Genomic DNA, 20,225 nt, shown 5'->3' on the forward strand with positions numbered 1-20,225 from the left:
TCTACCAAACTTTCTAGGTGCTCTTAGTCTGATAATTTGTAGATTATTTTGGATTTAATCATATCACTTGTGAAATGTGACAGTTTTATTTACTTCTTTCCAATTCTTACACATTTGTTTCTTTTCTTGTCTTAGCCAGTTTGGAACTCCAGAAGAATGATTAATGGAAGTGGAAATACATAACCTGTGCCTGTAATAAATCTTAAGAAGAACACTGCCTTGGTGCAGAGATAAGTATGACATTTGATGTAGGTTTATTTTTGTTATAGAAGGAATTTTCCTCCTATTTTTAGTTTGTTAACAGTTTTTCTTTTAAGGTTATGAGTGGGTGTTGAATTTTAAGCAAGTAATTATAATACTTGATCTGATTATCAGGTTTTTCTTCCTTAATCTTTTCATGTAGTGAATGATGATATATCTATTGATTTTCAAATGATGAACCAATATTGAATTACTGGGATAAATCAACTACATTATAGCATACTATCTTTTTATATGCAGGTTAATTGAAGTAAAAATAACGCATACATGCACACACGTACTTGTTCATCTATGGAATGAGGCCCGTGCTAGGTGTCCCTATCTCTTCTTCAAAGTTACCTCTGTGCCTGGGAGTGAAGTGGAGTGGGGTGAAGGCAAGTGTTCTCCTTTTACCCTCTGCAAGCCCTCAAGAGCCTTATTCTTACTTATTTTTTCATACATTGCTAAATTCAATTTGCTAGTATTTTTTTTTTAAGATTTATTTATTTATTTGAAAGTCAGAGAGAGAAGGAGAGGCAGAGGCAGAGAGAGAGGTCTTCCATTCGCTGGTTCACTCTCCAAATGACCAAAATGGCTGGAACTGAGCCAATCCAAAGCCAGGAGCCAGGAGTTTCTTCTGGGTCTCCTATGAGGGGGCAGGGGACCAAGGACTTGGCCCATCCTCTTGGCCATAGCAGAGAGCTGGATCGGAAGTGGAGCAGCCGGGACTCAAACTGGCACCCACATGGGATGCCGTGGCTGCATGTGGCAGCTTTCCCCACTATGCCACAGTGCCGGCCCCAGCTAGTATTTTTTTTTAAAGATTTATTTATTTATTTGAGAGGCAGAGTTACAGAGAGAGGGGGAGACAGAGAGGTCTTCCATCTGCTGGTTCACTCCCCAGTTGGCTGCAACAGCCAGAGCTGTGCTGATCTGAAGCCAGGAGCCAGGAGCTTCCTCTGGGTCTCCCACGTGTGTGCAGGGGCCCAAGCACTTGGGCCATCTTCTACTACTATCCCAAGCCATAGCAGAAAGCAGGATCAGAAGAGGAGTAGCCGGGACAAGAATTGGCACCATATGGGCTGCAAGCAACACAGGGTGGGGCTTAGCCTACTATGCCACAGCGCTGGATCCAACTTGCTAGTATTTTAAAATCCATGCTTACTAAGAGTGACCTATAATTTTCTTTTGCATACCCTTTTTCTCGGGCTTAAGTATGATAATTGCCAATTAAAATGAATTGGAAAGTATTCCCCTTTTTATGATTTCTGGAAGAGTTGGTATAAGATTGGAGTTGTGTGTTTCTTGATTGCTAGGAAGAGTTCTCTTAGAATGCCATCTTAGCTTCTTTTCTTTTCATAAGGATTTTTAACTACTCATTCAAATTTTTTATTGAGATTTTAATGAGATAATTATAGATTCACAAATAGTTACAAAAATAAAATGGAGATCCCACAGAGCCTTTATCCAGTTTCCCCCAATGACTTTGTACAATATCACAACCAGGAAACTGATGTCAATATAATTCAAATCTTTTTTTCAGATTTCTCCAGTTCTATACAATTTATCATGTCTTCAGCCCTGTAGTCAAGACATAGAAAATTGTCATTAATACAAGGATCCTTTAGGCTACCTTTTTTTTTTTTTTAAGATTTATTTGTTTATTTGAAAGGCAGAGATAGAGAGAGGCAGAGGGAGAGAGAGAGAGAGAGAGAGGTCTTCCATGTGCTGGTTCACTCCCCAAATGGCCGCAACGGCCAGAGCTGGGCTGATCCAAAGCCAGGAGCCTGAGTCACGCAGTTGCAGGGACCCAAGAGCCTGGGCCATCTTCTACCGCTGTCCCAGGCCATAGCAGAGAGCTGAATCGGAAGCAGAGCAGCCCGGTCTCAAAGTGGCACCCATATGGGATGTTGGCACTGCAGGTGGAGGCTTTACCTGCTATGCCACAGCACTGACCCCTATGCTACCTTATTTTAGCAACAGGTGTCTCCCTCTTGCTCCTTTCTGTTCCCAACCCCTGCAAACCATTAAATGGCTTTCTGTATTTTTTTCCATTTCAGTAATGCTATATATGACATTATATAGTATATAGTATATAATATTAGAGGGTTAGTTTTTCTTTCATTCAGTATAATTTCCTAGAGATTCATCCATGTTGTGTGTATGGATAATTCATTCTTTTTTGATCCTGAGTAGTATTCCATGGTTGCATATGACAAAATTTGTCTAACCATTCATTTGTTGAAGGACATCTGGGCTGCTTGCAGATTTTGGATGTTACAAATAAAGCTTCTATGAATCTTCATGCATAGCTTTTTGTGTGAAAAGTGTTTTGATTTCTAAAGATATTTGAGAATGAATGCCCAAGAGTACAATTATTGGGTTGTACAGTAGTTGCATGTTTAGTTTTTTAAGAACCTGCCAAACGGTTCTATCTTCCCTATCAGCAACGTGTGAATGATTCAGTTTGTCTGCGTCCTGGCCAGTATTTGTTGTGTCACCATTTTTATATTAGCTATTGGGACATGTGTATAGTTTATCTTATTGTGGATTTGATTTACACTTTCCTGATGACTAATACTGTTCAACATCTTTTTATGTGCTCATTTGCCATCTGTTTATCTTCAATTAAAGCTTCTTCGTGTCTTTTGCTCATTTTCTGATTGGATTGCATAATTTTTTTTTCACTTTTAGTTTTGAAAATATTTTTATCTTCCAGGTGTCAGTCCTAGTAGGATGTTGTTTGCAAATATTTTCTCCAAGTCTATAGTTTGTCTTTTCATCTTCTTCACATGGTCTTTTGCACAGCAAACATTTTTAATTTTTCAGAGGTATTATTTAACAAGTATTCCTTTTTAATAGAGCATGCTTTTGGTGTCAGATCCAAGAACTCTTTTCCAGGTATTAAGTGCTGAAGATTTTTCCTACTGAAGATCTTTCCTACCTTTTTTCAGAAAGTTTTATAATTTTACATCCTTTTGAACTAGTATTTATATGAGGTGTGAGGTGTAGGTCAAGATTCTCTTTTTATTCTTTTAAAAATATTTATTTATTTATTTGAAGGAGAGAGAGAGAGAGAGAAATATTTTCTATCCTTTTTTTCACTCCCCAGATGGCTGCAACAGCTGGTCTGGGCCAGGCTGAAGCCAGAAACTCCATCTCGATCTCCCACATGGGTGGCAGAGGCCCAGCACTTTCTTCTGCTGCCTTCCTAGCCACATCAGCAGGGAATTTCCTCACGGAGATTGATTATGAGAGCGTCACACAGGCGGACTTAGCTACATGCCTGCAGGAGTAAGTATGTGAGAGTGTACGATCATTCAGGCTAATTTTGTGTCTGTAATTCCCAATACCACACATTCCAGTGTTTAAACAAAAGAATGAAATGAGCACTAATTGGGAAGATGAAGAAATAAAACTTGACTTGCATTCCGTCATTCTATGTGATCACACGGAATTTGGGTTTGTGCGTTAAGTTTTTAGATTATAGATATATTTGAAATCACTAGAATTAATCCTGCAGAACTAAGACAAGCAATCTAGCAATTTGGGGAATTTTGTTGTGAAACTGGATTCCCATAAAGCTCTTCATATCTTTTTACTTAAAACTTTTCTTAGTCATTTTATTATCCTGCTTCATATTAACAAAACTTTTGAAGCTGAAATGAAGAAGAGATTGACAAATCTAGCTACACTGTCCATTGAGTATGACTCCGTGTAGAAGATGAGTTTGCCAAAGTCATGAAAACATCCGTGAAGTTAAGGCTCAATAAAACAGAGATGTTACTATTCATTTCTCTGACAAGCCAATCTGTAGTGTTCAATAGCGGTTAATTTCTTACCTTTTTTAAAAAACTACTCTATTCTTTTATACTGCCCTATTTATTTTACTTTTTATGTTTAAAACTTTTCCAATGGTTTGATTGTATATGGCAAGTTCAAGGAAATAAAAAATTTTACTCTTTTCCTTTCTTTGAAATGGGATTTTTATTTTCACTTATTTCTTTTGTTTTTTTTTTTAAAGATTTATTTATTTATTTGAAATTTAGAGTACAAAGAGAGAAGGAGAGGCAGAGAGAGAGAGAGAGAGAGAGAGAGAGAGAGAGGTCTTCCATCTGCTGGTTCACTCCCCAACTGGCTACAACGGCCGGAGCTGCGCCTATCCGAAGCCAGGAGCCAGGAGCTTCTTTGGGGTCACCCACGCAGATGCAGGGGCCCAAGCATTTGGACCATCTTCCACTGCTTTCCCAGGCCATAGCATAGAGCTGGATTGGAAGTGGAACAATGGGGACTCAAACCGGCGCCCATATGGGATGCCAGCACTGCAGGCGGCGGCTTTACCCGCTATGCCACAGCGCTGGCCCCTATTTTCACTTATTTTTACTGACATCAGATATTATGAAGTTCAGTAAAAGAAATTTCACTATTTAAATTTTTTCTAGCCATTATGATTAATTGTTTCAAGTCAAAATAACATTGCCTTATTGGGGAAGAAATGCTGAAACCTAATTCACTTCAGCTGTCAAATGCACGAGATAAAACAGCGAGGTTTGATCCAAAAATAAGTGGAGTTTATTTCCAAGGCAGTCCAGTCAGTGTTCACCCTCAAGCATCAGGGGTCCTGCCTTGCCCTCCTCTCTTCTCTCTGCTCACTCTGCTTTCCTGCTCCCCACCGCCTCACTCAACCGCTAAGTGCCATTTTAATATGATGGGACCACTGATATAAAAGTGATCCCGAGACAGTTAATCAGGCTGCACAGGGGAGTGAGGGCTAGGCTGTGCACCACAGGCCAGGACACAGGAAGGGGCCAGCAAAGGATGTTTTGTCAGGCGGTCACCTTTTGGCAGCAGAATTCTCGACTCAATTTCCTGTTGTAGAGACGTTCAGTAGGTCTGACCTTGTTGTTCCCATGAACTCTCTTTAAAAAGGATTTATTTATTTGAAAGGCAGAGTGACACAAAAGGGGTGGGGGGAGAAGAGAGAAAGAGAAAGGAAGAGAGACTGTTATCTTCCATCTGCTGGTTCACTTCCCAAATATAGTGAGGGCTAGGCCAGGCCAAAGCCTGGAGCCAGGAACTCCATCTGGGTCTCCCAGTTGGGTGGCAGGAACCCAAGCATTTGGGCCCTCATTTGCCACTTCCAGGTACATTAGCATGGAATAGCTGGGATTCAAACCAGGCACTCTGATTTAGGATATGGGCATCCCCAGTGACAGCTTAACACTCTGTGCCACAACACCTAAACCATAGCTTTTGGTAAAGATATAACCCTATGTATGTTAATTACAACATTATTAATCATATAGATAATTTATAAATATGTCAACTGTCCAAATATAATGTTTGGGTTAGGTATACGATACCCTTAGACTGGAAATTTATCCAGTGGTTAAAAAATTACTTTCTAACAAGTGTTTAAGGACATGGAAAACATATCAAGTAAGAAAGCCAATTGTAGTAATTAGATTTTTCCTCTGCTAGTAAAATGGAAAGATGTATTTTGAAGTAAAAAGAAATATCTTCATCTTTTGTCTTACTTTCATTTTTTGTTCTCTCCTCACCCACTTAAATCCCAAGGAACTGCTAATTTTTTCAAATTCCGAGGTGGTGTTTGGGTCACTTACTGACAGCCATTGTGTAGTTAACAGTACTGTGTGGCCCCTTTCTTGCTTCCTATTGCCCCCATGTGGTGGAATTAGTGAACTGAATCAAGGGTGTTGAACTAACCAATTGGGTTCCCCTCGTCTCTCCCTGTTACAGGCATCACTGTTGCGGCAGAGAACAGAAGAACCTGAGAAATGGAATTGAACCTGGGGAGAGGTGGAAGTTCTGCCAGGTTTACAGGGAGCAGGCACCACCGCTGCCCTTCAGGCCCATGCTGTCTTACCCACAAGCAAGGTGAGGAAACAGGTGGGTATAATAAATTATTTACAGAGCCCAGAAAAGAAAGTTCAAGGAGTGGAGGCTTTTAAAGTGAAGATGTTTTCTATCAAATCAAGGGTAGTAAGAAATGGTAGTAAGCAACTGATTTTGTTTATCATGAGTCTATTTTTTTCCTTTTAAAAAAAAAAAGATTTATTTATGTATTTGAAAATCAGAGTTACACAGAGATAGAAGGAGAGGCAGAGAGAGAGCGAGGTCTTCCATCCGCTGGTTCACTTTCCAGTCGGCTGCAACAGCTGGAGCTGTGCCGATCCAAAGCCAGGAGCCAGGAGCTTCCTCTGGGTCTCCCACGTGGGTGCAGGGGCCCAAGGACTCGGGACATCTTCTACTATTTTCTCAGGCCATAGCAGAGAGCTGGATCGGAAGTGGAGCAGCTGGGACTTGAACCAGCGCCCATATGGGATGCCGGCACCGCAGATGGCAGCTTCACCCGCTACGCCACAGTCCCGGCCCCCATTTTTTTCTTATTCTGATAAAAGCACTATGACTTCCTCCACTCAGATTTTTGACTTGCATGAAGCAAAACTCTTCCTGGTGTCAATAGTTGTGGCAAGGCATAGACTCAGCCAATAAGAGGACTAAATTCCTCTGTCCTCAGCATTTAATTGGAGATGGATACCTTGGAACCAAGTCCCATGTTTGGAGCGCTGGCACCAACTGCAACTCTGAAACCTGGCAAGTCCGTGCAAGTACAAACCACCTCTGAGGACGTCCTCTAGGCTGAGCAGCAGCGAACACCTGTTACATGTGACGTCAGTGGAACAACCCCTGAGGCCTGACAAGAGGTCCCGCAGTATTAATCCCAACATAGCTAAAACACATTCTTAGAATATATTGAGCTTTGGGGCCGGCACCGCGGCTCGCTAGGCTAATCCTCCGCCTTGCAGCGCCGGCACAGCGGGTTCTAGTCCTGGTCGGGGCGCCGGATTCTGTCCCGGTTGCCCCTCTTCCAGGCCAGCTCTGCTGTGGCCAGGGAGTGCAGTGGAGGATGGCCCAACCACCAGCCGCGGCGGCCATTGGAGGGTGAACCAACGCCAAAAAGGAAGACCTTTCTCTCTCTCTCTCTCTCTCTCTCACTGTCCACTCTGTCTGTAAAAAAAAAAAAAAAAAAAAAAAAAAAAGAATATATTGAGCTTTGGACACCAAAGTTGGATCACTAGCCCAGGAGTGGCCACAGGGGAGACTGATGGCGTCTATTTTTCTGATTTTTATCCTGTTTTTAAGTGGGGACAGGGTACAGATCAGGAGGCTTAAACAGAATACTATAGTTGGTGTAGGATCTGGCCCAATGGGATGGTTAGTTATGGCAGTGAAAATCAAAAATGTCGATGATGTGTGCAAAGGCAAATTCTAGGGAATAGCAAGGTAGAAACACTCCAAAAGCTAAGTTTGTGCTCAAGTCGAAGAAGTCAATTGGGGTTTGGGACAAGAAACAAAGGTAAAAGTCAAACTCTGATTATACTGTGGGTTCAAGTAGAAAGCAGAAACCAGGAAGCAGGCAAACTAAGAGAGGGTCAGGGTAATTGCCTAGAAAGGGGAGTGCTGAAGATTCCCTGCTAATGGGGTCAAAGCCAGTGATCACTGGGTAGGTTAGTGTTTTTAAAGCTATATGAGGGGCCGGTGCTGTGGCGTAGCGGGTTAAAGCCCTGGCCTGAAGCACCGGCATCCCATATGGGTTTCTGTTTTAGTTCTGGCTGCTCCACTTCCAATCCAGCTCTCTGCTGTGGCCTGGGAAAGCAGTGGAAGATGGCCCAAGTCCTTGGGCCCCTGCACCCACGTGGGGGACCTGGAGGAAGCTCCTGGCTTTGGATCAGCGCAGCTCCGGTCGTTGCAGCCAACTGGGGAGTGAACCAGCAGATGGAAGACCTCTCTCTGTCTCTCCCTCTCTCTGTAACTCTGTCTTTCAAATAAATAAAATAAATCTTTAAAAAAAATTTTTTTTTTGACAGGCAGAGTGGACAGTGAGAGAGAGACAGAGAGAAAGGTCTTCCTTTGCCGTTGGTTCACCCTCCAATGGCTGCGCGGCCGGCGCGCTGCGGCCAGCACACTGCGCTGATCCGATGGCAGGAGTCAGGTGCTTCTCCTGGTCTCCTATGGGGTGCAGGGCCCAAGCACTTGGGCCATCCTCCACTGCACTCCCTGGCCACAGCAGAGAGCTGGCCTGGAAGAGGGGCAACTGGGACTAGAACCTGGTGTGCTGGTGCAGCAAGGCGGAGGATTAGCCTAGTGAGCCGCGGCGCCGGCTGTCTTTCAAATAAATAAAATAAACCTTTTAAAAAGAAAAAAGCTACATGAATCAGTGGCAGGCATTTGGCACAGCAAATGATGTTGCTCCTGAGTGCCCCAGCCTCTCTGCTTCAATCCAGCTTCCTGCTAATGCGCATTCTGGGAGGCAGCTGATGCTGCTGCAAGTGCTTGGGTCCCTGTCATCCATGTAGGAGACCCAGATGGAGTTCTGGGCTCCTGCCTTTGGCTTGGCTCAACCCTGGTTGTGGCAAGCACTTGGGGGAATGAACCAGTGACTAGAAGCTCTCTGTCTGCCTGCCTTTCAAATAGATAGTAAATAAATAGATGTAAAAAAAAAAAAAAAAAAGGCTGTATGAAACAAACATCAGCTCTACAATGGTCTCACTAGTGTACCTGTTACAGAATAAATAGAAATCAAGGGACAAGCTGGAAAACTTGTCTTACACACTTAGCAGACTGTGCCCAGTTCTACACAGTAAAACTGAAACTTTGGACAAGTGTTTTCAATCCTTCTCATTGCTTTAATATGTATAGTTCTGCTAGCAAGGGCAATAGGGAATTCCCAAAGACCAAAAGAAAGGAGCAAAAGCAAGACTTCAGAGAGGAAAATGACATTGAGGTTGGTACCTTCCTTGAGGGTATCTGTCAAACCCTGGTGGACCTGAACTTTTACTTGGATGACTTCAGGGAGTGCTGGGGGTAGTCAGCAAACTCTGGGCTCCACCCAGGAGGAGATGCTAATAGGGGTGCCACAGGATAAAAACAAGGTGAATGAAAAGAAAATCTCCCCTGCAGGAGGGGATGACAAGGAGAGTTGATTATTGCCTTTGGATGTGGGAGAAGGAAAGCAAATTCCAGGAGTTTTCCTGCACACCAGCTGGCCCTTGTGTGAGTTGGCACTAAAAGCGTTGAGTAAAATGTAATTTATTTTGAAGGGATATTGGGTTGTGGTATTTTTAAGGCATGGAAGCAAAAAATTGCAAATCCTCTCTGGAGCAATGCATTTTAAATTTAGGCTTCCTAAAATTCCCCCAGATATAATTCACCAACCTTGAGCTCTCAAACATCACAAAATATACAAGAAAACGAGGTCCCATGAATGGCAGTCAATAATAAAAATAATAGCAGAAAGAGCCTAACAAAGAATTCTGTTGCTTATATTATCAGACAGAACATAAAAATATGTTTTAAAATGTCAGTAATAGGGGCCGGTGCTGTGTCTCAGTGGGTTAGGCCATACGCTACAGTGCCAGAATCCCATATGCGACCCGGTCTGAACCCCGGCTGCCTCTCTTCTGGCCCAGCTCCCAAGTCCCTGGGCTCCTGCCACCCAAGTAGGAGCCCCAAATAAGCTCCTGGCTTCAGCCTGGCCCAACCCCAGTTGCTGCGGCCACTTGGGGAGTGAACCAGCAGACGGAAGATCTCCCTCTCTGTGTCTCCTTCTCCTTTCTCTCTGTACCTCTGACTTTCAAATAAATAATTAATTTTTTTAAAAAGTCAGTAAGCATATTGGAAGATTACTGACATACTATAAAATGGGTAGATTTTTTAAAAACTAGAATGTGAATTATATATTTTAATATGTATATTAAAACATACATGTGTAATATATAAATTATATCTATGCATACATGAGTGTAATTTTAATGGAATTGTATGATAATCCTCTATTATCTATGAATTTTTTTGAAGACGCCTCATGTCTAGAAACAAAAAGTAGACAGGAAAAGTTTACTGGTAGGTTATATATGATTAAAGAAAAATTAGTAAGCTGACAAATAGTTCTAAGGAAATTACATAGTATATATAGAGAAGAGGCAGAGAGAAACAAAACGTAAGATAGATTTAAAAAACTCCCTGGATGTTAGAATATTTACCCTGTGTCTAATCAGGCTTTCAGGATAGAATTGATAAAGGCCATGATCCGTGAGATGGAGGCTGACGCCCTCCAGATTGATGAGAGACAAGAATCTTCAGATGTAAGACTGCCAAACCCCAGCTTGGATAAATTAATTATTTCCACATCCAGACAAATTATCGCTCATGACAGAACAGCAAAGAAAAGAAGATAGTTAAAGAAGCCGTAAGGAAAGGCAGGTTAGGTACAAAGTAACGGTTTCTTACAGTTGAATTTTCAACAGCAGTACTGTCAAGACAGCAAAACCATACCTTCAGAACATGAAATGAAAGCCTAGGGTTGGCAACAACGGGAGCCACTGAGTACAGGCTCCCCACGTAGGATCTCTGACCTTAATGTGTTTTACTATGAAACTTAAAAACAACACTACTAGTCGAACAATGCCCTATACCTTGTGCGGTTGTGTGAGTGCAGCCTGTTGAAATCCTTGCTTAATATATACTAAGTTGATCTTCTGTATATGAAGGTGATTGAAAATGAAACTCGATGAAGGGCGGGATGGGAGAGGGAGAGGGAGAGGAGAGGGCCGTGGGAGGGAGGGAGGTTGGGAGGGGGGGAGCCACAACAATGCAAAAGTTGCACTTTGTAAATTCACATTTATTAAATAAAAAAAAAGAACTTATGGGGGGGAAGCCATTGTAATTCATAAACTGTACTTTGGAAATTTATATTTATTAAATAAAAGTTAAAAAAATAAAATAAAATGTTATAAAAGATAAAAAAAAAAAAAGAAAGCCTAGGATTGGGTACCCAGGAGCATCAACTTTTCTTCCGAAAGGGAGAAGGTGATGAAGTAAAGCCTCGTCATACAAATGAGAGCATATGCTACCAACAGACTTAGTTGAGGGATTCTAAAGGCTATGCCTGCATTTGACACATTAAAAAATAAATTGAATGGGGCCGGTGCTGTGACACAGTGAGTAAAGCCACCTCCTGTAGTGCCAGCATCCCATATGGATGCCGGTTAGAGTCCCAGCTGCTCTACTTCTGATTCAGCTCTCTGCTGTGGCCTGGGAAAGCAGTGGAAGGTGGCCCAAGTCCTTGGGCCCCTGCACTCACATGGGAGACCCGGAAGAAGCTCCTGGCTCCTGGCTTCGGATAGGCGCAGCTCCGGCCATTGTGGCCATTTGGGGAGTGAACCAGCGGATGGAAGACCTCTCTCTCTCTCTCTGCCTCTGCCTTTCTGTAACTCTGCCTTTCAAATAATAAATAATTAAATCTTTTTAAAAAACGAATAAAAAAATTGAAGTGCTAAAGATGTAATATGAAAAAGGAATAAAGAAAGTGGTAAACATATGAATGACTGAATAAATACTGACTGGATAAAACAATAGTGTTAATACTTAACTGGGAATAAACATTAATATATAAAGCTAATAATCTGGGAACTCAGAATTATACTTCCCTAATGCCCTATTATTATTTTAAAAGAGGTTAAAATACTGACTTTGTTCTTTGTTGCTGACATTATTATTATTATTATTTTGACAGGCAGAGTTAGACAGTGAGAGAGAGACAGAGAGAAAGGTCTTCCTTCTTCCGTTGGTTCACCTGCCAAGTGGCTGCTACAGCTGGCACATTGAGGCCAGCGCACTGCGCCAATCCGAAGCCAGGAGCCAGGTGCTTCCTCCTGGTCTCCCATGTGGGTGCAGGGCCCAAGCACTTGGGCCATCCTCCGCTGCCCTCCCGGGCCACAGCAGAGAGCTGGCCTGGAAGAGGGGCAACCAGGACAGAATCCGGCGCCCCAGCTGGGAGTAGAACCTGGTGTGGGGTGCCGCAGGCAGAGGATTAGCCTAGTGAGCCGCGGCGCCAGCCTGTTGCTGATATTATTGCAAGTCTTCAGTATTTATGGCTCTCCTCTCCTTTAGGGAGTGTGGGAAGCCTGAACCTCCTTACCTACGTGGAAGTTAGTCTTGACTATGAAGCCAGGTAGGACAGTGTCACTTCCTAGACAGAAGATTCAATCCTGGTTTCAGTAACCAGTCTCTCTCCCTGGCCCCTGTGACTAGTGCTAGTGACTAGTAAACCTTCACAGCCTGTAATCCAGAGTGAAATCCTGGTTCCTTCTGGAATCTTTATTGTTTGTGGTTTGTATAACATACAACATGTATGTATAACAGCATAACTTGCTTTATCTCAACAGAAGAAGCACTGGAATCGGAAGCAGTGAGAAAGATCATTTTGAAGGTGCGAAAGATGATGCCAGCATACGTGGTAAAATGTCAACTGGCCATAACTTGTTATGTGCCTAAGGAAGTTATCTATAGCTCTCAGGAAAGAAGCTGGAAAACAAAACTTTACACTAGTGAGCTTTGGCTGAATCTGGCCATTTCCTGAGTTCAGGAAATAAACAGAAACAAGAGAGTAGAAAGAGCATAGAAGTTCCTGGGCTTTCAGGAATGGAAAGCCGCCTCGCCACCACGTGCGAGTTAAGAACAGCTCGAGGAACGACGGCCGATCTCAAGTCAGCCTCGAGGCAGGGGTTAAGACAAAGTGTGGACCTTACCCCCGGTGAAGACCAATGGGCGGGCCGAGGACGCACCTGAGGGCAAGGAGCTTGATGTCTATAAGATAACTCAGGATAAAGAGCTGAGCTGTCTTTCCCAGACACATTTACAAGAATCAGCTTCCTGGGTCCTAAGGGAGGTGGGGAGTGGGGAAGTCGAGCTGTATGTGTGAGGAAGGAAAACTGAGCTCCTGCAAAAGCCCATCTTAGAAAGAACTGTGGACATGGATACTGGGCGGGTAAGAAGCAGATAGGAAGCCCATTAACACCTGGGGCAGTTTTATTACAAGCAGGACAAGAAGAGGGCTGAGAATACCGCATGGTCCACAGGGAAGCTCTGCTGCCCTCTACTTCAGATGTGGCCATGGATAACAGAAAAGGAAGAAACTTCTAGAAGGTAGAATCAGGGCCACAGAGGATAATTTCAAAGGAAGTCCCTCCACCCACTAGAAAGTAGGTTTCATGAAGGCACATTCTCCACTCCATGGATTGAATGCCTGAACAATACTTGCCAATCAGAATTTCAAAACTGTGATGGGCCAGCAATTGTATGTATCCTGATGCTTTTCTTTTCCAAATGGCAGTGCCTGTCTCATCACTGTCTTCTGGGTGCCTGCAATCAATGCAATGTATCTTTTGGGCTCAGAGACTATCAAGAGCACTCATATGAGGATCTGGTATAGAGACTGCTGTGCATCTGCCCTACCCCAGTGTGTGCAGGGAACCTGACTCTGAGCCAAGCTTTCTAACTGATAGGACTTTGCAGTTGCCTCCTTTGAGAGGGGCGTATATGGTGAGCAGAGGGGCGACTGTGCAGGCGTTGCATTTCCTCACTCAGGTTTCAACTTTCCTTCTTCTTCCACTCACACAGGACTGCACTTCCCTGTTGCCATAAATGTAGGTGCTGTGACAGAACTTTTGTCAAGTGAAATAGGAGCACAAGTGACCCAAAGCCCTTTTTCAGGCAGACCCATTTAAGTGCCACTGTAAATGACCCAGTTCTCTTCTTGCTACTGTCCCCACACGGTGGCTCCTCCATCAGCCTATATTGCAGAGGGAAAAATGGGAACCTTTATTGTTCTAAACTTGAGAACCTGGAACCATTCCTAGTGTATAATATAGCTTATCCTAATGGATACTGGCACACATGTTACAATAGGTAGGGGCCAGCGGTGTGGTGCAGCAGGTTAAAACCCTGGCCTGCAGCGCTGGTGCCCCATATGGGCTCTGGTTCAAGTCCCAGCAGCTCCACTTTTGATCCAGCTCCCTGCTAATGTGCCTGGGAAAGCAGTGGAAGATGGCCCAAGTGCTTGGATCCCTGAACCCACATAGGAGACCTAGAAGAAGCTCCTGTCTCCTGGCTTTGAATCAGCTCAGCTCTGGCCATTGTGGCCCTTTGGGGTGTGAACGAGCAGATGAAAGACCTCTCTCTCTCTCTCTGTAACTCTGTCTTTCAAATAAATGGAATAAATCTTTAAAAAAAATAGATAGGGAGATAGCTTAACAGAATATAAAATACAGAATATAATTCCAAACTGTTAGGAGGAGAAAAAGAATGAAAATATCTTCAAATTAATCAAGAAGAAAGCACAACATGAAAAAAAGGAAGGCAGAGAGCAATGTATAGAGTAGCAAATAATCCAGTAGAAATAAGTGTAAATGTATTAATCAGACTTGGAAGGTTGCTCTGCACTGACAAGTCAGCCACAAATGCCAGTGGTTTTCAGAATCTGTTTATTTCTCACTCTCATTACATGGCAGCCTTCATTTAGCTTTAGCTGCCCAGGCTGGGACCCAGGACAAAGAAACAGCCTCAGCGGGGAGCCCCCTGCTGTTGTGGCAGAGAATAGCTCAGAGCAGCATGATGACTCCACAGGCAAGTCTACCCAGAAGGGGCACGTTTCCTTCTACTCACTTTTAGTGCTAAAAAAAAAAATCACATAGCCAAGTCTATTAATGGGCTTAGATGTTAATGGGGTTAGAAATGATAATACTTCAGCAGGGATGGGCCTGGGAGAGATAGATCTTGTACAGGGGGAGCTCAAAGGAAGGGCCAGTGAATATTTTGATGATATAATGACAGATCACACTAAATATACAACTGATCCCAACCAGCAGAAATAACTGGTTGTTATCCAATTAAAAGTCAAAGGTGGTCAGAGGGGATTAAAACGGATCCAACTCTGTGCTCCCTGAAACCGAGGGACAAAGAAAGCATGAAGATCAAAGCCTGGGAAAAATAAACTAGGAAAATACTAAACCAAGTTAGCTAGAGCAGTTTCAGACACACTGGACTTTAAAGAAAATAGCACTTCTAGAGGAACAAGCACCACATAATGAAATAAGCCTTAGTTCATGGGAGAATATAAATTCTAAACTTGTATTCACTTAGTAATGGTCTGAAAATGTATGTGCCAACTCATCATCACAGAGGAAGATTTTAATAATTTCATAGTAATTCAAAGAAACAAGCAAAAAACCCAAAAGGAGCTATAAAGGATCTGAGCAACACAATTAATAAGCTTAATGCAAAGGGTATATATAGAACTACTGCACTCAACAGCTGGAGAAAATACAGTCTTTTCTTTCTTTCTTTCTTTCTTTTTATAGATTTATTTATTTATCTGAAAGTCAGAGTTATACCACAGAGAGAAGAGAGGCAGAGAGAGACAAAGACAGAGAGAGGTCTTCCATTCGATGGTTCACTCCCCAATTGGCTGCAACGGCTGGAGCTGTGCTGATCCAAAGCCAGGAGCCTGGAGCTCCATCTGGGTCTCCAATACGTGTGGCAGGGGCTCAAATAATTGAGCCATCTTCAGTTGCTCTCCCAGGCACATGAGCAAGGAGCTGGGTTAGGAGTGGAACAGTCAGGATCCAACTGGCACTCCAATACGGGATGCCACCCTCATAGGCAGTGTCTTAACCCACTGTGCCACAGCAGTGGCCCCTGTTTGTGTTTTTCTTTTTTAATGCCACTGGTATGGTTTGAATGTTTGTGTCCCTCTGATGCTCATAAGCTGAAGCTTCATCCCATTGTGGTTTTATTCAGAGGTAGGGTTTTTTGGAAAGTGAAGAGGGCTCTGCCCTGGTGGATGAGAGCAACGCCTTTTCACAAGACGTTATGGACAGTGGCCTGGTCCCACTGCCCCTCCTGCTATGGGAGGACACAGCTTTCATTCTTCCCACCAGGTGGGGATGCAGCAACATAGCCTGAAAGCAGAAAGCCGCTTTCTGAACCAAGTCTGCCTAGTGCCTTGACCTTGGACTCCCAGTCTCCACAACAGTGAGAAATAAAATTCCATCATTTACAAATTACCCAGTGTTTCAGTATGGTCAGCAAGAAGGGACTAAGGCAGCTACTTTCATATTGCCAACATCTAAATTAGCATACACATGCTCCTTTGATGCACTAACTCGTAAATAAGATTGTTGTGGACACTCGGTAGAGTCAGGGTGGTCCCCTGTGCAAAATATTATTCGGCTGTAGAATCCCTCCTGCTGAGTGTGAACGGATTGATACTCACATACTGAGTCTTTCTGGCGAGAGCAGGATGGCTCCCGAGCAGGCACCGTGATGGCTTCAGAAAGTCAAGAAGATTGGCTTGGCGTGTTTGTGATGAACAGGGCATGGGGCTGGGGCAAGAGTTCCCACGCAAGATTTAAACTGCCCACGGGTGCCCAAGGAGACGTCCTCTGGATGTTCTTGTCTTGCCCATATGTGGGACAGAGGGGGAAGAGGTGGAGATAAAGTTAAAAAATGTCAGAATCAAACATCAAAAACATAAGAGTCAGACTCCATTACAAAAACTTTTTTAACAAAATTTCACAGGCAGCAAAGGGGACCTCTGCCAGTTGAAACTAACAGTCTGCAGAGAGGGGAATGTCACCTTTCTCTTTTAGAAACCATTACTTCCATTTTTTTTTATTCTCCCAGGAGTAGCTCACTAGAGGAATAACTGTAGTCAAATTGTTAAATATGGTAGAAAATTGAAATTATTTACCATGCCACAGAAGAAATCGAATGTCAAGGGAGATTATTACAATAACATGAAGTTAGATGGCATATCTGCAGAGTGAGAAGAACAAGAGGGACTCGTGATGTGTAAAAGTTCCTGGGATTATGCTGTGGAAGACATATCTTTGGGGCAACTTTGCTATCTAGCTGAGCCTGAAAAGAAGAATTCGCTTTAATGTCATGGTAGTGAAGAAATGCTGCATCCTTCCACTCACTCATGGCGAATGCACACCATCCCCGAAGCCTTCTCCCTGAAGCACGTGTTTCATTCCTACTGAAAAGATACAGACAATGAATTATAAATGCACATGAATTTTTGAGCCACCTACTAGTGACTGCTGGGGCTATCAATGAAAAAGATCTTGACCTCTGCTCTCCGGGGGCTCACATCTCCTGTGTTATTTTTGCAGCCGGGGATGTAAACATGTGGGCAGCAAAACTGCAGCCAGAGTGATGGTTCAAATGAGAAGACAATCAATCAGATTGCTCTCAATATTAAAGAACTCAGGAGAACCATTAGGAACTACTACTACATGATGGAAGGAGAAGGAAAGAGCTGTGCTTAAGAGAATTCTTGATAAAAGGCTGGGGGGAGGGGTGGTGGTGGTGATGGTGAAATTCTGAGAGCACAAGTCAGCAAGCTAAAGGTAGAGAGACAGCTAAATTACTTAGCATTCATGAAGATTTAGAAATGTGGAATGAATGGTGAATGAGAAGAGGCTTAAGTTCCAACTGAAATTTTCTCAGGGACTTTTAAGGGCCAGATTATATACACTGAAATTGTATGTTGCTGGCACAAATGAAATGAAAATCCCTCCATATGTTTAATCTTTAGTAAAGTCTCCCCCCCCCCACAGCCTTTTGTGGCAGGTTGTTTTGAGTGAAAACAAGGAAAAGAAGTGGAGCTCTACACCTTTGGTTTAATGTACAACAATCAGGTTAGCATAATTATAATAATGTAAAAGTACTTAAGCACTAAGTAGTGTTCTAAGCTCTTATACTATCATATATAAGTGCTTCAAATAATTATCTCACAATACTCAATGGCAACCTATAAGGTAAACGATAATATTTTCACCATGTTGTAAGTTAGGCCCTAGAAAAACAGAGAAGTTCAGTATGTGTCCAAGTTCACACAGCAGCTGAGACGCTAAACTAGACTGTACCTCAGGCAGGCTGGGAAACAGTGTGGAAACCATGTCAACTGGATACAGTCAATAGAACCGGAATGTGGAGTCAGGGGAGGCCCAGAGGGCAGAGACTTGTAGAAATTCCCAGAAATCCCATGGAGGGTTCTGAAATGTCTACAAACAACAATGTGCTTTAAATTACTCTTAGCCAGATCTGCAGGATGGAATCACCCCAGCTTAGTCATTAATATTCTTTCTGTGTGTCTCTCACTTACAGTCATACACACCCCTGTTACAATTTTGAGTTTCTTTATTTTCAGCCAAAGGTTCACAAATACAAAGCCCAGTGTCTCTACGGGATAAACCCCTGCCCGTTCTACCATCGGCTCCGTCCTGCGAAGCCCCAGCTGAGGCTGTTTGGCGCTGCTTCTGTGGTCACCCACTGACACGCTCTGTGCAGTCCCCGCCTCAGAGGAGGTCTCCTGCTGTCTGCCCTAGATGTCAGCCTGCCTTTTAGAGGCCTCCTCCCTCCCACCCATGGTGCCCACGTGCAGGACCTTACAGTGCCCAAGGTGATCTCCATCAGATCTGGGACCTCATCTCTCACTACCCAACTCTTCCCACTGCTCCTCTGCAGCGAGCTCTCCTGCCTCCATGTCACTGGCCTCCTCCCTCCTGTCTCAGAGTAGTCTGAACCTTCTTGGATGAGGCCCTCATACGCTGGGCCTCCAGGAATCAAACTAAGCAGGAGAAACAAGAGGCAGCATCTGGGAACATTTTCACTTAAACTCCGGTTTCACCTCCGTAAGGGCCCTGGCCTAGTGAGTCTCCTTCTGTTGGAGTGGCTGTGCATGTATGTAAATATTTGCTCTGAGGCAGGCAGGTGTAATTATGCATACAGCTCTTATTTGGACCAGACTTGAGATGTCAGGCATCGTGCTCAGTGCTTTATGTAAATTTACTCATTTCTTTCTCCCTAGATGAAGAGAATGAGACCCACAGTGGTTGTGTATCTTGCGCAAGGCAGTAGACTAGTGTCAGGCTGGAGCAGAATTCTCTGATGAAGTTTCCTTTAACTGTTATCAAATGCATGAGCCAGGTCTGGCCACAATCTTGGATTCAGTCATATAGAGTGCCGGTGACATGGAATGACGACTTCCGTGCTAGTCTTGAAATCGTCTAATCTACACCTGCCTCTCCACTGTCATTGAGATGTTTCTGTTTTAATCCCTTATCTTTCTACCTAGTTATTGGTTTCTAGAAGGAAAGCTACTGAGCTCTACACCAATGATCACAAGGTCAAATAAGTAGACAAAAGAAAAGAAGGAAACTTCTTGGTTTTCAAGTCTATCTTTGGCACTGCCAAAAGTTACCTTGGAGATACAATGATGCTGGATTCTCCTGCTTTTGTCCTTAGTGTTCTTTCTTAGCAAGGAGTTGAAGGCCCTTTGTATCATGACTCCGACCTGCCTTTCTGCTACCGTCTCCTGCTTACTCCATACTCCACCCTGAAAGAGACAACAGTCCCTCGTATTCGATGAATTTCCACTTCAAAATGCAACTAGAGGAAAATCAGGTCCACGAAGCCGCCCCTTTGTTTCAGGCAGTGTAAACTGCTCCCTCAACAAAGCCTTTGACTCGTAAGTTGCAAAGTACTTCTCATACTCAACTGTCATTTTTAATGCATGAATCAGTGTCTGGAATAAAGTCTCAGCAATACAAAAACTGGAGAAAATCCTACATTTGGAATCCCCAACATGTAGGAAAAACCCCTAGCAGATGGCATATGCTTTAAAATAAGTGTTCACTGAATGAATGATGTAGATGATTTTAATACAAGTCTTCCGCGCCAGTGGCTTCATCAAGTAGGTGCTATGAAGGAAATATACTTTCTTTGAAGGCAATTTCTGCCATTAAAAAGCAAACAAAACAAAACAAAACATAACAAAAAGCTGGAACGAGCCAAAGCAGGGGAACTGCGGAGTTCAGGCTTGTGACTCTGGGAGGGCCACTAGAGGAGATTACACTATACCAAGTGAGGGCTGTTGAACATCCTTGGGATGGGTACACTGCCTAGGGCACCAAAGTGGACACCACTAAAAAAAGCTTATCACATGTTGGGAAATGTTTCTGGAATTTCAGGACAGGATTGTTCAAATTAAACCTCTCTGGCTGGTGTTGCAGCTTAGCAGGTAAAGCTACCACTTGCAATGCCGATACCCCAAA

At 43.4% G+C, this 20,225-nt stretch overlaps 1 protein-coding gene and 1 long non-coding RNA gene across 20 annotated transcripts in view; one reads left to right on the forward strand and one right to left on the reverse strand.

Annotated features, from left to right (window-relative positions):
- COX16 (cytochrome c oxidase assembly factor COX16) overlaps nucleotides 1–20,225 on the reverse strand; it is a 64,027-nt gene that overhangs the window by 8,928 nt on the left and 34,874 nt on the right. For 4 of the 18 annotated variants that reach the window (XM_089322199.1, XM_089322201.1, XM_089322198.1 and 1 more), the window contains one exon: nucleotides 19,107–19,507. In XM_089322199.1, coding sequence (XP_089178325.1) covers nucleotides 19,247–19,507 — 261 coding nt within the window. In that variant the 3' untranslated portion in view covers nucleotides 19,107–19,246. Of the gene's footprint in view, nucleotides 1–1,619; nucleotides 3,527–10,999; nucleotides 13,898–15,434; nucleotides 15,702–16,378; nucleotides 17,144–19,106; nucleotides 19,508–20,225 lie in introns of those variants that run through there. The other 14 variants (XR_016226537.1, XR_016226540.1, XR_016226542.1 and 11 more) reach the window with 11 other exon arrangements.
- Nucleotides 125–19,547, forward strand: LOC149120085 (uncharacterized). 2 transcript variants are annotated; one of them, XR_016226543.1, is made up of 5 exons: nucleotides 125–234; nucleotides 3,353–3,534; nucleotides 6,001–6,150; nucleotides 12,492–12,535; nucleotides 19,417–19,547. It is a non-coding gene; the product is annotated as an uncharacterized LOC149120085 (long non-coding RNA). The 2 variants fall into 2 exon arrangements; XR_016226544.1 differs by lacking the exons at nucleotides 12,492–12,535; nucleotides 19,417–19,547 and having other exon boundaries at nucleotides 136–248; nucleotides 6,001–6,189.

This window comes from Oryctolagus cuniculus, chromosome 20, assembly GCF_051225735.1.
Source record: "Oryctolagus cuniculus isolate XC-2025 breed Fujian yellow rabbit chromosome 20, ASM5122573v1, whole genome shotgun sequence".
NCBI lineage: Eukaryota > Metazoa > Chordata > Mammalia > Lagomorpha > Leporidae > Oryctolagus > Oryctolagus cuniculus.